The sequence below is a fragment of the Gopherus flavomarginatus genome, chromosome 18, assembly GCF_025201925.1.
Source record: "Gopherus flavomarginatus isolate rGopFla2 chromosome 18, rGopFla2.mat.asm, whole genome shotgun sequence".
Classification (NCBI taxonomy): domain Eukaryota; kingdom Metazoa; phylum Chordata; order Testudines; family Testudinidae; genus Gopherus; species Gopherus flavomarginatus.
This window is the reverse complement of record NC_066634.1, coordinates 4,206,222-4,226,095: the sequence shown is the minus strand read 5'-3', so window position 1 is coordinate 4,226,095 and position 19,874 is coordinate 4,206,222. Positions and strand designations below refer to the sequence as shown.

The 19,874-nt window shown below is 58.8% G+C and overlaps 1 protein-coding gene across 1 annotated transcript; it reads right to left on the bottom strand.

The window, feature by feature from the left end:
• Positions 1-3,514: 3,514 nt before the first annotated feature.
• On the bottom strand, positions 3,515-19,854 carry NUCB1 (nucleobindin 1). Its single transcript, XM_050927718.1, has 13 exons — positions 19,773-19,854; positions 18,058-18,184; positions 12,286-12,393; positions 11,789-11,921; positions 11,186-11,289; positions 10,181-10,366; positions 9,516-9,606; positions 8,703-8,761; positions 8,037-8,129; positions 5,208-5,297; positions 4,882-5,052; positions 4,293-4,389; positions 3,515-3,900 (listed from the first exon to the last, which is right to left on the bottom strand). Exons 2-13 carry the CDS (start codon positions 18,166-18,168, stop codon positions 3,791-3,793), a joined length of 1,353 nt encoding a protein of 450 aa, XP_050783675.1. The 5' UTR covers positions 18,169-18,184; positions 19,773-19,854; the 3' UTR covers positions 3,515-3,790.
• Between the last annotated feature and the right edge of the window lie 20 nt (positions 19,855-19,874).

The window sequence follows — 19,874 nt, the reverse complement described above, 5'->3', positions numbered from 1 at the left end:
CACACACACACACCCCCCAGTGGTGATCACATTAACCCTTCTGGCTCTGGAGCCAGGCTCCCCTCTGCTGCTCTGGGAGCTGGGACTCCTGGGTTCTTCCTCCTGCTCTGGGAGGGGAGTGATGACTAGTGGTTAGAGCAGGGGGCAACTGGTACCCAGGCCTCCTGGGTTTCTTTGGGGATGACACCCCTTTACCTACCTCAATCTCCCATGTGTGTGCTCCAATCTGTTGTGTGTATTTATTACTGTTAAATTATTTTCTGGCTGGGGTGGGGATTAAATATTTTTTTTATAGGGGGATGTATTGGGGGGGGGGAGTGGGCAGAACGGATTTCTCAAGACCCTTCCTTGTGTTTCTGACTCCTGGTATTTTATTCCCCTGTTGCTCTGACTCTGGGCTACTTTAACTGCTCCAAGTCTATTAATAAAGGTTTAATACATGGCCGCTTCCTCTGTGTGGTGCTGTTCAAACCAATCCCCGGGCGGCTGAGGGGGGAGAATTTCCTGGCCATCTCAGGCCAGGTTGTGCCATTCGCTGCAGGCTGATCTCTGTAATGCAGCCTGAGGGGGTGCAGAGAGAGCACAAAGCATTAATAAAACTCCCACCTCTCGGGGGGGGGGGGGGGTGTTATAAGTGGCCCAAGGCCTGCTTTGATCAACCTCTTAAACTTCAATTAGGTGCTAGGAACCAGGCCCCCTTGACTTCCCCCTCCCTTGCTTGGGGAGGGGAGTGGTGGTCAGAGCTGTGGCAGGGGCGTTGGGACTCCTAGGTTCTCTCCCCAGCTGTGGGGAGGGGCAGGGTCAGTCTACTCCCTCTTGCAGGGAGGTGCCAGGACTCCTGGGTTCTATCCCTGCCCTTCTCCCTCACAGGGACCTGGACCCTGCCTCAATTTCCCCATCTGTACAAGGAGAGAAGGAGCCTTCCTGGGGTGAAGACTGGACTCTTTAGGGAGAAGTGGCAGGCCCCTGCTCTCAGCTGTATTACCAAGGTTGGGGCAGAGGGGACCTGTCCTGGGTCTTTTTGACCTGACTAGGGTGCAATCCAGGGGGAGGATCTGGCTTGGCCGGAGGGGGAGCTCCCCAGCCAGTTGAGTGGAATATTCCCAAGAGGCACAGAGACCAGATGCACCGGCTGGTGACTCATGGGCACGCGGTAGGAGTTTAAAGCTCTTCCCAAGGTTGGCCTGAGTCACTGATTACACAGCCCTGAGTCAGGGGCTTGCTGGAGCCAGCCCAGCCTGCCATGTGTCTAACCCAGCCTTAAACCCCTCCACAGGGAGGCTCCCTGCCCAGGAAGCCAGGGCCACCCCTGGCCTCCCCTTAGAGCCCAAAACTTTTCCCTCAACTCCAACTGAAATCTCCCTTGTGGCTGCTGAAGCCCCCACCTCCCCTGGTACCTGCAGGCCCCAGAACTGGGCACAGGATTCCCTGAGTGTTGCCCCAGAACCTGATCCAGAGGGCAAACCACCTCTCTGATCCCACATGGGGTTCCTTGCTCAATGAATCCCAGGGTCCTGTTAGCCTTCTGGGGAAGCCGCTGCACCTGAGCTGTGCTGGGACCACCGCAGCCCCCTAAATCTTTCCCAGAGTCCAGCTGCCCAGGAAAGCAACCACCTGCCAGGCCAAGGTGGAATGTGTGCGCATTCAGGGCCTTTCTCTGCTCCATGCAAGAATCCCATTAGCTGGGGGGAGCCCCCCTTGCAGAGGCCCAGAGCTGGACTTGGATGTGGGGGTGGGAAGGTGTCCCACTGCTGTACCAGCACGAACAGGGGTAAAACATACTTTGTGGCCCCACAGGGGCAAAAAACCTCAGCCCCATTAAACATTTTAATACTTAAATGTAAGCGAAGGAGATTGGTGGGGTCTGATCACAGGGCAGGGACGTATTTTCTGAGATTGGTTTTATTTCTAGTGGTAAAAACTGCATCTCAATTCCATTGACAAACATATTCACTGATGAGAACGGCCAGACTGGGCTAGAGGGACCTTTAGTCTGACCCAGTGTCCCAGCTGCTGACAATGGCCAGTGCCAGGTGCCCCAGAGGGGATGAACAGAACAGGTAACGATCACATGATCCATTCCCAGCATCTGGCAAACAGTGGCCAAGGCCACCATCCCTGTCACTCCTGGTTAATGGAGAGTGATGGGCCTGTCGTCCAGGCATTTATCTAGTTCTCTTTTGAACACTGCTATAGTCTTAGCCTTCACAACATCCTGTGGCGAGGAGTTCCACAAGTTAACTGCATTTTGTGGGAATTGTTTTTTTTCATAGTATGGGAGAATCTCTCTCATGGGACTTGCAGGGGGCAGCAGGATAAAAATGCAAGAAACGCGGTGGGAATTGTAGGGCAGGATTTAAAAAATAGTCCCACCCAGGCTCCAACCCCTCACTTCAATCAGCAAACTGATTAAACAACTCTGCACCTGGGGACCAGCCTCCCCCCCCACCCATCACTTTCTCAGGATCTTCAACACCCTTTGGAGCCCAGGGCAGAGGATCCCAGGTTCAGGCGGACCCGCCGCTGGCTAAAATCAGCTCCCTCACCCCATACACGAGCCCAAAAATGAGACAAGTTTGTGTCTTAAATTAACCCTTTATGTAGGGAAAAGAGTGAGCCAGAAAGACACATGCGACTGCTCCCCATGCTGCAGGGTAGAGACTCTGGATTTGGGGGACAGCAGAGCACCCCTAAAGCTAGTATGAGTTGAGGTGGGAGAGTTGGGGAGACAGCAGGGGCCTGGTCAGTTTTGTTCCATAGCAGCTGGGAAGCGCTGCTAGGGGCATCATGGGGTCTATCCCCCCAAAAAAAGGGGAGCCCCCACCAGATCACCCCCAGACTGCTGCCAGGTTTAGGTTCCCTCCCATCCCCTACAGTCTCCCAAAAAATGCCCATGATTCGAACAGTCTGGTGCCAAGTCCCATAATTTCTAACATGGGTCTGCTCCCACCCTGCCCCGGGTCTGGTGGGGTCGGGCCCAGCTCAGGGGAAGCTCCACCCACCCCTATTTAATGAAGTCGGTTCTATTGGCCTTAAGACTGCAGCTAGAATTTGGAGCGGGGGAGTCAAGTGAACCCCACTCACAGCTCGGGAAGGTGGCCAGGGCATGAAGGATTTTAAGGGGGGGGGGGATCTGTCCCCCTGTGCTATAAACTCAGGGGCTCAGGATGATGGGGGGGGAGTTTGTCTATTTCATTGCCACGACCAGCACAGGGTGGGGAGGGACAGCAGAGATGAGGGTGGAGGGGGCAGTGGGGCCCATGAGCAATATGGAAAGACTGGTTGCTGAGAGAATTTGGGGGAGATGTTTGGTCGGGGGCAGGAGGAGACAGTGCTAATAGCTCAATTTATTTCCATGATGGGGGGCTGGGTTACCCATAATGCACCATCCAATGGCAAAGTGCACTGCATGCCTGCCCCGACCCCCAGAATACCTGCTAGTGGGCAGGTGTGGAAGGGAAAAACTGAGCTAGGCCTACCCAGCATACACTGCAGCAGCCCCTCACCCCCCACCCCACCCCTGAGAAAGTGGGGAAGCCGGGAAACACAATGCAGCACTGTGGGGCAGGAGGCCCCCAGCTCCAACCGACGCCCCAATCCAAAAAACAGACAAGACTCAATGTCGCCCCCCAATGGCCAAAAAGGGGACTGCGGACAGCACAGCCCCTGGTCTGGATGTTATACTAGGACCCCAGCCCTGCGCCAGTCAGGAAGGAAGAGGGGCAGGGCCCAGGAGAAGGAGGGGCGGGGCCATCAAGAGGCCCCACCCATCTCCAGCTCACACAGAGTTTCACTGGACCTGCACTTTGGGCTGTGGTGGCGACGGCTGCTGCTGGTTCTGGGGAGGTTCCACATGGTTCTGTTCAAGGGCATGGCCTGGGGCTGCTGGCACGGCCGGATCTGGAACAGAGACAGGAGAAGGCGGGTTGGCACCAAGCAACTAGATCCTCACTCCCCTCCCAGAGCGGTGAACCCAGGAGTCCTGGTTCCCAGTTCCCCCTCCTCCTGCTCTAACCCCTAAATCCCCCACCCTCCCAGAGCTGAGGAGAGAACGCAGGAGTCCTGGCTCCTAGCCTCCCCTGCTCTAACTCATTAGGCCCCACTCCCCTCCCAGAGCGGAGAACCCAGGAGTCCTGGCTCCCAGCCTCCCCTGCTCTAACTCATTAGGCCCCACTCCCCTCCCAGAGCGGAGAACCCAGGAGTCCTGGCTCCCAGCCTCCCCTGCTCTAACTCATTAGGCCCCACTCCCCTCCCAGAGCGGAGAACCCAGGAGTCCTGAGCCCCCATCCTACCTGCCGGGGCGGCGTGCGGGGCCAGGGCCTGGAATTTCAGCTCCTCCACCGGTGCCTCCCCCTGCTGGGTTTTCCTCTGCTCCATGTGCAGCACAGCCTGGGAGGGGGGAGGAAAGAGTTAATCATGGGCCTGCTCCCACATTGGCCCCTGCTGATGGGGGAGGCGGGGCAGCCTTTACCCCTCCCCCACTGGGATGGGAATTGCTGGTGTCTGCCCCCCTCCTGCCCTGAATTCCCTCCCCACAGGGGACAGACTGGGGGGGGGGGGGGGGAAGAGAGACAACTCTGCTACTGCTGCTAGATTCCACCCCCACGTGCCGATCTCCCCCCACCCCGTAACAGCGGGGGGGGCGCGAAAAGAGAGGGAGGCAATTGATCCCCCTCCCCAAAATTCCTGACTCCTGGGTTGGGGGCACGAGGGGTACAGCCCTACCCCCTGCAGTGTCAGTTCTGGTGGGGGGAGATCCCCAGCTTAGGCAGGAGAGGGGCTTACCCCCCCTGGGCAGAGGGGCAGGGGGGACCCAAAGCCGGTCTCCCCACCCCTCGGTGGATGGAGCAAGGGAAGGCGGGCACCCCACAGCACCCCCACCTGCTGGTACTCTTTCTTCTGGGCATCCAGCCGGACCTGCTGCTCCTGCAGATCCTGGTGCTGGCGCCGCAGCTGCTCCGCCCGCCGGCCAAGCTCCGCCTCCTGGGCCGCTAGCTCCGCCTCAAACTGCTGCAGCTCCGCCTCCGAGTACACCTGCGTCTCATCCACCGTCTGGGGGGCGGGGGGAGAAGGCTGGAGATGAGAGCCAGGATCGACCCCTCCCCTCCCCACATTCAGGCCCCCATCCCTTCCACCTCACCCCCCTGTTAGATAATGGAGCCTCCCCAACCCAGCCTCCCCCCAAGAGAGACCCCCCCAACACCCACCTCCCAGCCTCCAGCCTCGTTAAATTCCTTCTTCTCGGTGGACTTCAGGAATTCCTCCAGCGTCACCAGCCGGTCCTGGTTCAAATCCACCTGGAGGAGGGGGAAGATAAAGGGGTGAGATGGAGTCTGGGCCCCCCAGCACTCCCTACGCCCCCTCTGCCCCCCATCCACCTCCCTTGTCCCGACTCCTGGGCCCCAACATGGGAACTCTGTGCCCATCACCCTAGCATTGTGGCCCCGTGGGGTGCCTGTTGGGGGGTGTGTGGGGGGAGGCGTGGGGGTTTATTTTTCCTTTCTGCCCCATGGGAGACCAGAGCAGGTCCTGGAGCCGCAGCCTGGAACAAGGACCCGCCAAAAACAGGAACCCCCTGGGACACGGTGCAGTCGACCAGGGACGAAAGCGTTACGGGAACTACAGACAACGCGGATCGCTCGCTGGAAAATGAGCCGGCGGCAGGTGTCTGGCTGAGCCACGCTGAACCGACAGCTTGATCGAGAAACATCCCAGAGATGGGTAACGTGCCGGGTACCCGGAGATGGCTCTTTCTGCACTTCCAGGGACCGTTTTCCCAGGCTGCCGAGCTGCACCGAAAATGGACAGATAGGACCCAACACCAAACGAAGACGCCGCAACCCACCGGTCTGCCAGCACCAGGAACCCCGGACAGGTGTCCAAGGCTGGGAACCAGCGCTACACACGTAAACTGCAGCGAATGGAGAATGAAATGAACTGATCATTGCATTAGGGTCACTTCAGATGCTGTTTCCGACACAATCCAGGGATGGCGCAATAGATTTCAATTGTAGGAGGACAGAAACGGACAATCAAGGCATATTTTGGAGAGATGAGCGTTAGGTATATAAATAAAGTGGGGCTGGACCACGAGGCTGACACCCGTAAAATTTTAGCTTTGCCCGACTAGGCTGGAGAACCCTTGTCTAGGTGACCCTACGCCAGCAATGTCACCAGATGACAGAGAGAGATGTGCCAGCGGGCGAGGAGACAGCCAGAGAGCATCCTGACCCACGATTGTAGCGTCACCGACCTTTCAATCCCGACGCATGCAGGACAGAGACGTTGAACAAGGACTAAGAGGCACGAAGCAATGACCTGGGGGGAAAATGGGGCATTCATGGGGTGCGGGAGGCCAGATGAGGAAAAAAGAGGGTGGATGCCATCATGCAGACGCATACAGCGTGGTCAGAATTGCAATAGAAAAGAGGGTCCCTCATTAGGAAGACCCATGGGGAAACTCCCGGTTGGAATCGTCCCCAGTAGTGACGGCGATCTGGTACCAGATCCATCGGGCCCGAGTCTCTCTTTGCGGATGCCTCCAGTTAGAACTGGCGCGTGGGTGTTTGTCAGATTTCGTTGATGGCTTTCGCTTCTTGGGCCCTTGACGGAATCGGAAAAGCAGCTACGAATTTTGGGCAATTGCAGAACTGGGCCCGGGACAACAGCAAACGGTCGGGGAAGACGAAACGCCCACCACGGAGGTGCCGGAGCCCGCAGGATTGACGCTTAGAAACCACGCTCAAGAGCACCTCACTGCGTCTTCCTTTACGCTGCTTTTCCTGGCTCTGCTCGGAGGCCCTCTGAGTACCTCATTATCTTGGAAAGTAAGCAGAGAAACCTCATTTCCGCTGCTTGCACCTGCGATCTCGTCCCTTTCGGTCATTCCTCAAAGCTCACGCCCGGAGGGGAGGATGGGGACTCAACTCCTGCTTCATCGCCGCCACCCCAATCCGCCAGTCGATCTCCCGCTCACCGTCACTCATGAACGCGACCCCGAGATACTCAAACTTGGCTAGTGAGGGCAGCTGCTCTCCCATCACTTTCATCTGGGAGAGGGCCACCCCCTCCGATTTGGAGGTGCTGATTCTCATCCCCACTGGGGAAAAGCGACTGGATGGGCCCCGCCTCCCCTTCACTCCAGGACCATGTTAGTTTTGCAAATGAAGCTTACAAGGTGCCAATCTGGATGCCCCCCAGTGTGGGGATCCAAACTCCAAAGAACAAGTGACTGGCTGTAGATGCTGCTGCATAGACACATACGTTGTTTTGAACCCGCCGGGCGTTGGAAGCCGGGCGTCCGGGTCGCAGTTAGAAACCGAGCATCCTCCCAGCCGATTAAAGTGCACGGGAAGGGCGGTGAAATGGGAAAGAAAAGACCCGTCTTGGAGAACCCCTGCTGACAGCGCCGGCACAAAAGGAGAAGGATCTGAGAAAAGGGAGCGGCGGTCGCATCCGGACGAGGGTTTTCTGGGCGACTCGTCGGCGTTCGCTTCCCCAAATCAGAGATTTTCCGTTCGATCGGCAGGTTTCACACTGGGGTCCGCGGAGCCCGGGGGGGGAAGCACAGGCTACATCTAAGATTTCCAAAGGGGGTCAATTTCCTGCAGCCAAAAACTTTTTTAGGGTTCGCACAAGAAAAATAGCATCCGAAAGCCCCTGTACCAGCTAAAGCTTTTGGTTTCTTTTTGCCAAAGAGAATTCCCTCCTGCGGGGGTGACAAAGCAGAGGGGAAAAGTCCTAGGGGTGTACACGAGTGAAGAACGTGGGGGGACAGATTTTTTTTTTGGGGGGGAAACCAGACGGGCTGCAAGGGGTAGCTAAGCTGTGGAAAGGCAGGGCAGGACCTCAAGTTCTGAGGCTTGGGGGATCCCCCAAACGGCCCAGCTAGGGTGACGAGACAGAGACCTCGGGAGGCAGCGTGGGGGCAGGAGATAGTCCCCCAAGCCGGGGAATAGACCAGACACTGAATCCAGGACCCCCTAGAATAGACTGAGGGCCAGGACCCCCCCCGCCGGCGGGAGTGTGTCATTCACGTTCTTCATGACGTGCTCCCGCATACGCAGACGCTCCTCCTCCATCTCCAGCATGTCGTCCTCCTCGTTCCGGGGGTCATAGACCTTCTCCAGCTGGGGGGGGCCAGGGGAAAACACCTGATCAATACCCGCCCAGCTGCATAGCCCCATTCCCCCCTCCCCCCGCCACACGCCTAGGCCCCACCCACCCACCGCTGCACACAAGGGCCCTGCCCATTCCATCCCCCTCACAGCTCAGCCCCATCGGTCCCATCCCACCCCTGCCCCCAATAGTCTGTCTCACCCAGCCTGCCCCACCCCATGCTATCCCCACAGCTTAGCTCCCCTCCCCCCTGCCCCAAATATACAGACCCACAGAAGATCTGCCCTTCAGGACCTCCCTGTCCTCTGCCGCCAGCCACCTCCCATCTTCGCCCCCCCTCCCAGCTCCCTTCCCGACTCTCCCCTGACACACACACTCCCCCTCTGTTTGCCACATCCTGGTGTCCGACTACCCCTCCAGCCCGCCCCCCTGGCACACCAGCACCCCCAGCACAGCCATGGGGTGGCTTTCCCCACTCCCTTGGGGTCCAGGAGGAAGGATAATAGGGAGCCCTGAGTCCAGGCACCTTCTGCACAGGCCTTCACCCCCCCGCCTGGCCCCCCCACGCCATCGGGGGAGCTCACCTCCTTGGTGAAAAGTGCTTCCAATTCTTGTTCGTCGAGAACCCCATCGCTGTTCGTGTCTGCAACAGACGGGGGGTGAGCGCAGCCGGGGCAGGGGAATCTTTCCTCTAGCGGGAGCCGGCTCCCACCCGGCCCCAGAGCAGCGACTGGCTGGCTCAGGGGGGCAGGGAATGGGGCACGGGGCCTCTCCCCTCTACGGGGTGCCAGCTCCCACCCGGGGGGGGGGGGACTGGATGGCTCAGGGGGGTGGGGAATGGGGCTTGTCCCCTCTAGGGGGTGCCAGCTCCCATCTGGCCCCAGGGCAGGGACTGGCTGGCTCAGGGAGTGGGGGATGGGGCCTTTCCCCTCTAGGAGGCACCAGTCCCACCTCGCTCTCTCCAGCGGCCCCCGACAGGTGACAAGTTTCCAAGTTCCCAGGAGCCAGACGTCGTCGTGTCAAACCCCACCCGCCCCACAGAGAGGCTGAATATGCCGGTGGGGGGAGTTGAGGGTGTGTGTCAATTTCTCTCCACCCACTATGGGGTGGGATGGTCGGGTCTCAGTGAAAATGCTGGGGGCAGAGGTGGCTGGGGGGGTGGGGGGTTCCCCGCACAGCGCCCCCCATCCCACCCCAAGAGGTTAGTGTGTTACCAAGCCTGCTCCCCTTCCCCAGCCCCTAAAGCCCCTGAACGGAGGACGGGATGTGCCTGACTCCCCTGGGTTGACTTCAGCAGGTGATGCTGGCCCCACACAGAGGGGGGAGCTGCGCAGAGGACAGAGGGCTGCCTGGGGCAGGGGTGGGGAGTGTCACGGGGCAGCAGATAGGCCCCTCACCGTGCAGTTTGAAGAACGTTTTAGGATTGAACTCGCTGGGGTCCAGCCCGTCTGTCTCCTCCCAGACTTCCTTGAGCTGATCTCGGCTGCCCTGCAGGGGGCAGAGTCAAGGGGAGAAGGGGATAAAACCCAGGTCTCCTGGATCCAAGCCTCCCACCTGCCAATCATCATTCAGGCTCTTCCCCACTTGACTTGCCCCTACAATGACGCCACATTTTCCCAGAGCTGGGAGGTGTGGGGGCGGGGTGCTAATCCCCTCCCCTTTCCCGAGCCCATGACCGGAGACTGCCTCCACCCCCTGCAGCATGGAGTTCCACAGATGAATTCAGCGTAAGCCTGGCCGTTGGCTCCGTGGCGCCCTCTAGTGTCTTGTAGCTGCACAGAGGCAGGCTAACCCCCTAACCTCACATCCCCTACAGCTGTGGGCTCTCTGGGGTAACCCCAGCCCCCGATGCAGGGAGTTCTGCAGATTAATGCTGACCTGTGACCACTGAAGCAACAGGTCCTGCAGGCAAATGCGCTCTCCCCCTCGCCCCCAAACACACACACATACACACATGCTGTAGCAAGGAGTTCCCCAGGTAACTCCCATGTCCTGCTCTGCCTCCCCGGCCCAGCTGGGAGTGAGCCCAGCCCACCTACGGGGAAGGGGAGGGGGTTGTTACCGGGACATTGATTTTGGGGTGCTCCTTGTGCTTCTGGCGCAGCTCCTGGAACCGGGCCTCCTCTGCCCGCCGTTTCTCTTCGTCCAGGGACTTGAGGTATTCGCGCCGTTCGTGTTCCTTCAGCATCTCGTATCGTTTGAACTCCTCGTGATGGGCCGCGTCGTAGTTCTCCAGGTCCTTGGTGGCCTGCAGGAGGGGCGGCTGTCAGCATGGAACCCAGGAGTCCTGGCTCCCAGCCCCCCCAGCTCTAACCACTAGACCCCACTCCCCTCCCAGAGCTGGGAGAGAATCCAGGAGACCTGGCTCCCAGCCCCCCTGCTCTAACCACTAGACCCTACTCCCCTCACCAGAGCCGGGAGAGAGCCCGGGAGACCTGGCTCCCAGCCCCCCCTGCTCAAACCACTAGATGCCACTCCCCTCCCAGAGCTGGGGAGAGAACCCAGGTGTCCTGGTTGGCCCTCAGCCCCACCTCTAACCACTAGACCCCACTCCCCTCCCAGAGCCGGGAGAGAGCCCGGGAGACCTGGCTCCCAGCCCCCCCTGCTCAAACCACTAGACGCCACTCCCCTCCCAGAGCTGGGGAGAGAACCCAGGTGTCCTGGCTGGCCCTCAGCCCCACCTCTAACCACTAGACCCCACTCCCCTCCCAGAGCCGGGAAGAGAACCCAGGTGTCCTGGCTCCCAGCCCCCATTGCTCTGACCCAACCACATCATGTTCTCTCCACCCTTTCTTGGGAGCAGACTCACCAGCCCCCACCCTCTACCCCCCACCCCAGGCTGGGCAAGTCCAGTGGACCCAAGGGGACCCTCAGGTGGGGATGAAAGAGTTAACAGGAGGGAATTTCCCCATGCGGGGGTGAGGGAAGAGTTCTCCTCACTGTATCCAGGATGAGGATGGGATGAAGCCCCCCACCAACCCCCAGCTGCCCCTCCCCTATATGCCCCATCCCCCCCCAAAGAACTGGTTCCTTCTGACCTCTCCTCCCCACGCCCCCCCACCCTCACCGCCTGGATGAGCAGCTCCAGGTCGCGGGCCTCGAACGTGTGCTGGTTCTGGGGGTCCAGGTGCTCAAACTGCTTCAGCAGCCCCAGATGATCGATCTGCACGTCTGGGGGAGACATAGGGCAGGGAATGGGGCACGGGGTCTGTTCCCTCTAGGGGGTGCCAGATCCCACCCGGCCCCAGGGCAGGGACTGGCTGGCTCAGGGGGGCTGGGAATGGGGCAGGGGCCTGTCCCCTCTAGGTGGCGCCAGCTCTCATCCGGCCCCAGGGCAAGGACTGGCTGGCTCAGGGGGGGCAGGAAATGGGGCATGGGGCCTGTCCCCTCTAGGGGGCGCCGGTTCCCATCCAGCCCCAGGGCAGGGACTGGCTGGCTCAGTGGGGGCGGGAATGGGGCAATTCCCCTCTGTGAGGTTCTGGCCCCCCATCCTCCCTTGCTTAGGTGGGGAAACTGAGGCAGAGAGGAAAAGGTGAAAGTTCACCAGGTACCACTAACACAGCTGGGAAAAGTACCCGAGTTTCCCCCCCCCCCCCACACACACACACCAGACCCCCCCTCCCATCACGGTGCTGGGGAAGGAACCCAAGAGTCCGGGCTCCCCACTCACTCTGCTCCATGGTTGCATCCATCTTGGCCTTGAGCAGCATGCGGAGCCGGGAGACCTCCTGGCGCTTCAGCTCGTCCAGCTTGGTGCGGACGTGATGGCTCACGAAGTCCAGCTCCTTACTCAGCTTCCCGCTCTGCCACGGACCAGGGGGGCGGGGGAGCAGCTGTCAGAAAGACACGCCCCCTTCCCCATGCCCCGCCCCCAGCCAGCCCACCCCGGGGCAGGAAAAGACACGCCCCCTTCCCCATGCCCCGCCCCCAGCCAGCCCACCCCGGGGCAGGAAAAGACACGCCCCCTTCCCCATGCCCCGCCCCCAGCCAGCCCACCCCGGGGCAGGAAAAGACACGCCCCCTTCCCCATGCCCCGCCCCCAGCCAGCCCACCCCGGGGCAGGAAAAGACACGCCCCCTTCCCCATGCCCCGCCCCCAGCCAGCCCACCCTGGGGCCAGACAGGGCGCCCCTCCAAGGGGAAAGGCCCCATGGCCCGTCTCTCTCACCTTGATGTCTTCGGCGTTGGCCGCCTGCAGCTTCTCCCGGAAGTGGCTGTCTGTCTCCAGCACGTTGATCACCTCCTGCAGGTAGCGATGGTAATACAGCCCCGTGTCCTGCCGAGCGACAGCGAGAGGTCAGGCCAGGGGGCCCTCCCAGCCAGGGGGCACTCGGCTCCGGATCCACCCCCCAATATCTCCTCCAGGACACACTGAACCTGCTGGGGACGTATAGCGACCGCACAGAACACAGTCGCCCGTCCTGCTTCAGGTGACGCCTTACTTGCACCGCGAGGGGCTTGCAGTTGGGAGCCCAGACTCCTGAGTTCTCTCCCTGGCTCTGGAAGGGGAGTGGGGTCTAGTGGTTAGAGCAGGGAGGATAGGGAAGGCCTCAGTTTCCCCATCTATACATGATCCTTCATTTGCCTAATTGAGCTGTGGGAATCACTCGGCGCTACCGTAATCCTCCCAAGAGGAGAGCCTTCAAGATCCGCCTTCCCAGAACCCACCAGCCAAAACATGACCATGCCCACAGCAGCCCTTCGGTGACGGGATCCGATCCGGGCCCGAGGGCTGCCCTGACACCAACTGTTAATAAACACACTGGAGCTGCCCGAGCCTCCTGGCTTCCTTGGAGCTGGGCCCAAGTTGCCCCAGGCCAACACTGGCCCCGGTGGGTGATCTACAAGCTACATTTTAGCTCCTGTCCTGGGTGGAGACTCATTGGCAGGTCCACTGGGGAGTGCCGCCTGGGTAAGCCAGTGGGGAATTTTCCATCATCTTTTTCAACAGGCTGCAGCCTGCCTCAGTTTCCCTCCTATGCTGCAGTGCTCACAAGCAGATGCAAAATGGTTAATGCTGGTCCTGGAATACCGTGCGGGGGGGAGGGGCGGAAGGGGAGTCTTTGGTCTCATCTCAGGACCCCTGAAATGGGTGGGAGACGCCATCAAATTTTAACTGGACTGTAGCGTGTTATTCATGGATCGCGTGTCCTCTCCCTCTGGCTGCAATGATTTAGGCCAGAGAGCGACTTCTTCTCACGGCTGAGAGGCAGGGGTTTAATAATAAGTTAACGAGAGATGCTTCTAGCTTCTCAGGAATTCCTCTAACCACTGTCTTCTGCCTTAAACGCTTGGTCACAGATCTTTTTTGTAGCTGATGAAGTTGATGAAACGAGGAATTAATCATAAGAATGGCCCCACTAGATCAGACAAAAGGTCCTGTGACGAAGTGGGGGATTGTCTTGTTTTCTCCCTGTTTTTCCAGTGGGTTCCATGCCGAGGGGGTGGGACTCAGTGTCCCTGGGTGTTACGGGTTTAAGGAGCGGAGGGGAGTGGGAGTTTGTGAGTACAGAGGACCGGAGAGGGAACTTGGGACCCCGGCTGATGGCCTGGAGAATGGAGACCCCAGCGACTGGTGACCTGGTGTCACAGGGCCGGCTTTAGCAAGTGCGGGGCCCGATTCATACCCAGCCGGCGGCGCGGGTCCTTCACTTGCTCTGGGTCTTTGGCGGCACTCAAGGACCCGCTGCCAAAATGCCACTAGAGACCCGGAGCGCCGCCAGGTGAGTAAAAATTAGAAAGGTGCCGGCACGGGGCCCGATTCCAGGGAATCGGGTGAATCGGCCCAAAGCCGGCCCTGCCTGGCGACCTGGAGGCCCAGGTCAGGAGTCCCAGCCGGTTCTGGCCGGGGGGAGGACAATGGGCTGCGGGGACAGGACCCCGGTGACCTGACCAGCCAGAGGGACCAGAGGACGGGAGAGGGGAGGAGGCGGGGCCCAGGCCACCCTGTTTCCCTAGAGAGAAGCCAACAGAGGGGGCTTGGGGCCGGGGGTATCAGATGCCCAGCTGGGAAGCAGGGGGGCTCTGGACTAGCACCCAGTGATGCATCCCATCCCCTCCCGGCTGCTGGCAGTCAGATGTTTAGGGACAGTCAGAGCAGGCGGTTGCCTCTCTGCCCATCTTGGCTAACAGGAACTAGCAGAGTTCTCCTCGGTGAACGTATCGAATCCTTGTTTGAACGGGGTTAACACTACTGGCCTTCACAACATCCCCGGCAACGAGCGCCACAGGCTGACTGTGCGTTGGGTGGGGAAATACTTCCTTTTGTTTGTGTCAGGCCTGCTGCCCGTTCATTTCACCGGGTGACCCCTAGTTCTTGGGTTACGTGAAGGAGGAAACACTTCCCTCCCTCGACACCCCTCATGATTTTATAGATCTCCATTATATCCCCCCGCAGTCATCTTCCCTCATTCGGAAGCTGGTCCATCTCGCTAATCATTTCCAATTCTAATAGCTCCTTTCTGAGGGGGGGCAGCCAGATCTATGGATTTATATAGTGGCATGATGAGATTTTACGCCTTTTTCTCCTCAAACCACCCCCTTTACTCTGCTGTTTAGCCCTGGTGGCATTTTTTGAGGGGTTTTTAGTTTGAGCCGCTATTATGGCATTTTTAAATCGTCTCCATGCAGTTCGCAGGCTTTTCACCTTGGGACTGTTCCTTTCAATTTCCAGGGAAATGGAGTTTAGGTTTGGCGTTGTTCCCCTTTCTGAAGTTAAATGCAGGGCCGCCGGGAGGGGGGGGGGGGGAGAGGAGGGAGGGGGGAAGTGCGGCAATTTGCCCCAGGCCCCACCGGGGCCCCCACGAGAACAACTTTTTTTTAAATGGAAGCGGCCCCCGAAACTGCTTTGCCCCAGGCCCCCTCAATCCTCTGGGCAGCCCTGGTTAAATGCTGCCGTGGTGGGGGTTTCTCTGGCATTTCTCCCCCTACAAGGATATTAAATGTAATTACATTATGGTCACTATTACCAAGCAGCTCAGCCACCTTCATCACTCGGAGCAGACGGGGTGACCAGATGTCCTGATTTGACAGGGACAGTCTTGATTTGTGGGTCTTTTTCCTATATAGGCTCCTATTACCACCCCCCCCCCCCCACACACACACACACACACCCATCCCGATTTTTCACACTTGCTGTCTGGTCGCCGTAGCAGCAGATCCTGAGCTCCACTTCGGATTAAATCAAGAATTGCCCCTTCCCTTGTGGGTTCCAGGCCCAGCTGCTCCAAGAAGCTAGAAATTGGGGTCTAGAAATTGCATCTCTGCATCCCATCCAGGGGGGACATGTTCCCAGCCAATATAGGGATACTTGAAAACCCCCATTATTATTGGGTTTTCTGCTTTTGTAGCTGCTCTAATCTCTGGAAAGGTGGAGCAGGCAGAGCCCACCTGGCTGCAGGGAGACTGGGATGTGCTGGGCTGAGGGAGGCCAGGCCTGAGGCCCGGAGAGTTTCCTGTGCTGGGTTCAACGCTCAATAACTCTCCTGTGTTATGCTGGCTGAGTCGCTCCAGCCTAGAGAACAGGGGGGGCATCGTCCCCCAGGGGGTCCAGAGCGAGGGGACTCCCTGAGGCGGCCCACGGCAGAGTCAGATGTGCTAAGGCTCAGAGAGGGGCGGCTCCAGGAGGTGGAGGGGCCTAACACCAGGAGAGAGTGGACCCCCGAGAAGGGCTGTCGCCCTAAAGGGGGTTCTCCCCCACGGACCACACAGGGCCAAAAGTGGGCACAATCTGTGAGTCCGTGACAGGTCCATCTATCCCAGTCTCCTGTCTTCCGGCAGTGGCCAATGCTGGGTGCCTCAGAGGGAATGAACAGAACAGGGAATCATCCACTGATCCATCCTGTCGCCCATTCCCAGTGTCTGGTAAACAGAGGCTAGGGACACCATCCCTGCCCATCCTGGCTAATGGCCTCCATGAATTTATCTAGGTCTTTTTTGAACCGTTATAATCTTGGCCTTCACAATATCCTGTGGCAAGGAGTTCCGCAGGTTGACTGTGCGCTGTGTGAAGAAATACTTCCCGTTTGTTTCAAACCTGTTGCCTGTTCATTTCATTGGGTGATCCTTAGTTCTTGTGTTATGAGTAAACAACACTTCCTGGTTTACTTTCTCCACACCAGGCATGATTTTATAGACCTCCATCATATCCCCCCCTTAGGTGTCTCTTTTCCAAGCTGAAAGGTCCCAGTCTTATTAATCTCTCCTCATATGGCAGCCATTCCAGACCCCTAATCATTTTTCTTGCCTTTTTCTGAACCTTTTCCAATTCCAATATAACTTCATTGAGATGGGGCGACCACATCTGCAGGCAGTATTCAAGGTGTGCACGTACCATGGATTTATATAGAGGCAATAGGATATTTTCTGTTTTTTTATCTATACCTTTCTTAATGATTTCCTTAATAATCAGATTTATAATTCATAAGACGGGCAGGGAACATTCAGGTGTGTTCGGTAAGGAAGCACGGTGACAGGATCCAATTTTGGATTGTAAGCGCTGATTTCCCCGGACACGTGGAAAAAAACAGCATCATGGAGGCAAATGGAAACTCCCAGGGAGGCAAAGGGAGAGAAAACGATGCCGGGAATCCTATTACGGTTTGATTGAAGGCTATTTCTGAGGGCTAGTTCGCCACTCAACGCTGACCACACGCCTTTTAGCGCCTCAAAAGCTTTCCACTTTCCGAATTCCGCGCCCTCGTGAAAACTGACATTGAGAAAAACCGAAAAATCGGCATAAAACAAACAAAACTTCGCTACTGAACTGATCCATAAAAATCAAATTGGCCAAGCCTAGGTTTAATCCACGGAACAGTGGATTGATGTTTTCATTCCCGTCTAAAGTCCTCAAAAGCCAACTACAGCAACAGCTGATCTCAGCAGTGACCAATCAGCCCCAGATGTCCTTGGCTTATTGATTAGGTCAGTTGATCATTTTCAAAGGAAGCTGCGAGCCAAAGCGACTTCCAAGGGGTTTCTTCCTCCCCAGCCAGCGTCCGCGGCATGAATTTTTGGGAGTGCGTTAGAACCGAGCTGAATTCGGGGGCCATCACGCGTCGTGTGCACTTCCTCCTCACGCCGGCCGGATGAAGTATCGATTTATTGTCTGACTTCAATCCTATTCCAGCCAAGTTAGTTGTCTTGTTAAATTCAAACACACAGCCCCCTAAGTGGGGGGCTCTCGGCTTTCCTGCTGTAACACCCATAACAGCAAACACTTCCATTTCTGCCTTCCCAGCACCCACAAGCTAGATCTTTCCCGTCGCATGGGGAGGGGTGGAAATCTGTTGTTTTTAGCTGAACCATTATTAGTCGGGGTCCCTGGCACCTGCTACTCAGCCAGTCTCTGGTTAAACCTCTGTGACGAAGTGGGGGGTGTCATACGGTCCCCTCCAGGGACCATACAGGGCCAAGAGGGGGCACGACCTGTGAGTCCGTGACACCCCCTAGCAGCTAAACTCCAGTGCCTGAGAGGTTTTATAAAAAGAAGGCTGGGCTCAGGCTCGGACAGTGACTAGTGCCTCAGTTTCCCTCATCTATAACATGGAGGAATAGCACCGCCCTAGCTCCCAGGACGGGGGTGGGGATTAAAGATCCTGCAGGGCTCAGACACAAGGGTCACAGAGGCCAGACAGGTACCCCAGACACACAGAAGCAACTTAGTCTTGCCAATAAGCCAGCGGAACTCCCTGCTACAAGACAACTGTTTTGTTGGGTCCAAACAAAAAAAAAGAAGGGGGAGGGGGGGCTGAGACCAAATAAGGGTTTCCAGTCTCACTGTGCCTTGACCAAACCGGGTATCACAAGGCCAAAGAAGTGGCCAGTGACTAAACACGGAGCTTGGCACTCATTCGGGTTTGCCGGCAGCTGGTGGAACTCCCTGCTACAAGGTGATGGGGCAACATCCAGTTCGAAAAGGGGCAACAACTTGGCTTCTTACCGGTGGTTCCGGGGGTGTCTCTTCTGCCTTCTTCTCCGCCTTGGGCCGGTCGATGGGCACAGATGCCACGGCAGCAAACAGGACAGCGGCCAAAAGCCAGGAGAGCTGCATGGTTTCTGGAGTTCGCCTGCAGAGAATAGGGGAGGGGAAAGGCGGGTGGTTAGCAGGGGAGGGGGCAGCTGGGGTGCTGGGAGAAATGTAGGGGTTCAGCAGCAGTTGTATGTGGGGTGGAGAGTGAAGGGGGCTCCCTGGGCTGAGCAGGGGATGGTGGGCGGAAGAGCCCAGGGAATGGGTCGGGGGGGTCTCTGAGTGGGGGAGCTCCCTAAAGAAGGGGGCCTCTGTGGGGTTCACCTCATTCTGAGATGTTGGGAGTAAAGGGGGTCCCTGTACTGGGAAAGTGGGGGTTTCATTCTTGGGGGATCCTTATATGAGGTTCATTCCCATCTGCTGTGATGTTGGGGGGCAGAGGGTCCCAGTGCTGGGTGGGGGGCAGAACAGGGTGTTACTGGGGGGCTGGAGCCCAGAAGGAGGATGGCAGGGGGGTCTCTCCATAAGCGGGGGGCTCCTGGAATATGCAGGGCTCACCCCTATCCGCTGTGATACTGGGTGGCAAGGAGCAAAGGGGGTCCCTGCGCTGGGCGGGGATGTTACAGGGGGTGATGCCTGGGTGGGGGGGGGGAGTTAGAGGATCCTTCTCCAAATGAGAGGGGCTGCCTGGGGAAGTGGGGTCCCTGTGTGGGGCTCACCCCCAACTCAGTCTCATGAGGAGAACCCAGAGGCTATGTTGGGGTCTGAGGGGGTCCCTGGGGTAAAGGGGAGGAAAAGACCCCCAAGGCCAGGCAAGGGAGGAGGTAAGGGGGCAGGCTGGAAGACAGGAGCCTGGGGATCCCCTGGGCTGGGAGAGATTGAGGGGTGCATCCCCAGTGGGCACTGGGGAACAGGGAAAATCTCCAGGGGGGGCTGGGGGATCCCAAGGAAAGCTGAAGGAGGGGTGGGGGGGGCAGATCTCAGGGGTGAGGTGGGAGGGATCCCCATGGAAGACCCCAGAGGGAAACTAAGAGGAGGAGGCTGGGGGACAGATCCAGGGAGTGGCTGGAGGGAATCCCCCTGGAGAGGGGCAAGTGGAGGAGATGGGAGGAGGAGGTGCGGGGGGGGGGGGCGGGGAATCCGCATGGAGTGAGGGAGGGGGAAGATCTCAGGGGGGAGGGGCAGGTCTTGGGGGTGGGCCGGGGGATTCCCATGCAGGACTGGGGGAGGAGGGCAGTGGAGGAGGAGGGGCTGGGGGGCAGATTCCAGCGGGATTTGCAGGGGGGCAGAGGAAGAATCCAGGGATCCCAAGAGAGGAGGGAATGGGGGCTCCTGGGGGTGGGGCAGATCCAGCGGTGGGGGGGAGGGGTTCCCTGGGGGGACACATTCCGGGGTGCGGGGAGATCCCGGCAGTGGGGGTAAGGGCCAGCCGGGAAGGGGGGTACATGCCGGTGGTTGCGGGAGGGGCTGGGGTAATGGTGGAGAAGGGGGACCCGGGGGGGAGGGGCGGCAGAGCCCGGGGGAGCGGTTCCCGGCGGTGGGGGAGGAGGATCCCGGGGGGGGCAAAGCCCGGTGGTGGGGGAGGGGGACCCCTTGGGGGAGGCAGAACCCGGAGGGGGGGGTGGCGATCCCGGGGGAGGGGGGGGGCAGAGCCCGGCGGGGGGGGTCTCGGTCTCTCCCGGACTCACGCGGCGGCCCAGGTCCAGACTCCGGCTCCGGCTCCGCTCGACACCGCAGCGGAAACGACGCTTCCTGCCGTCCGGATGCCCCGCCCCCTATTTCCATACAGC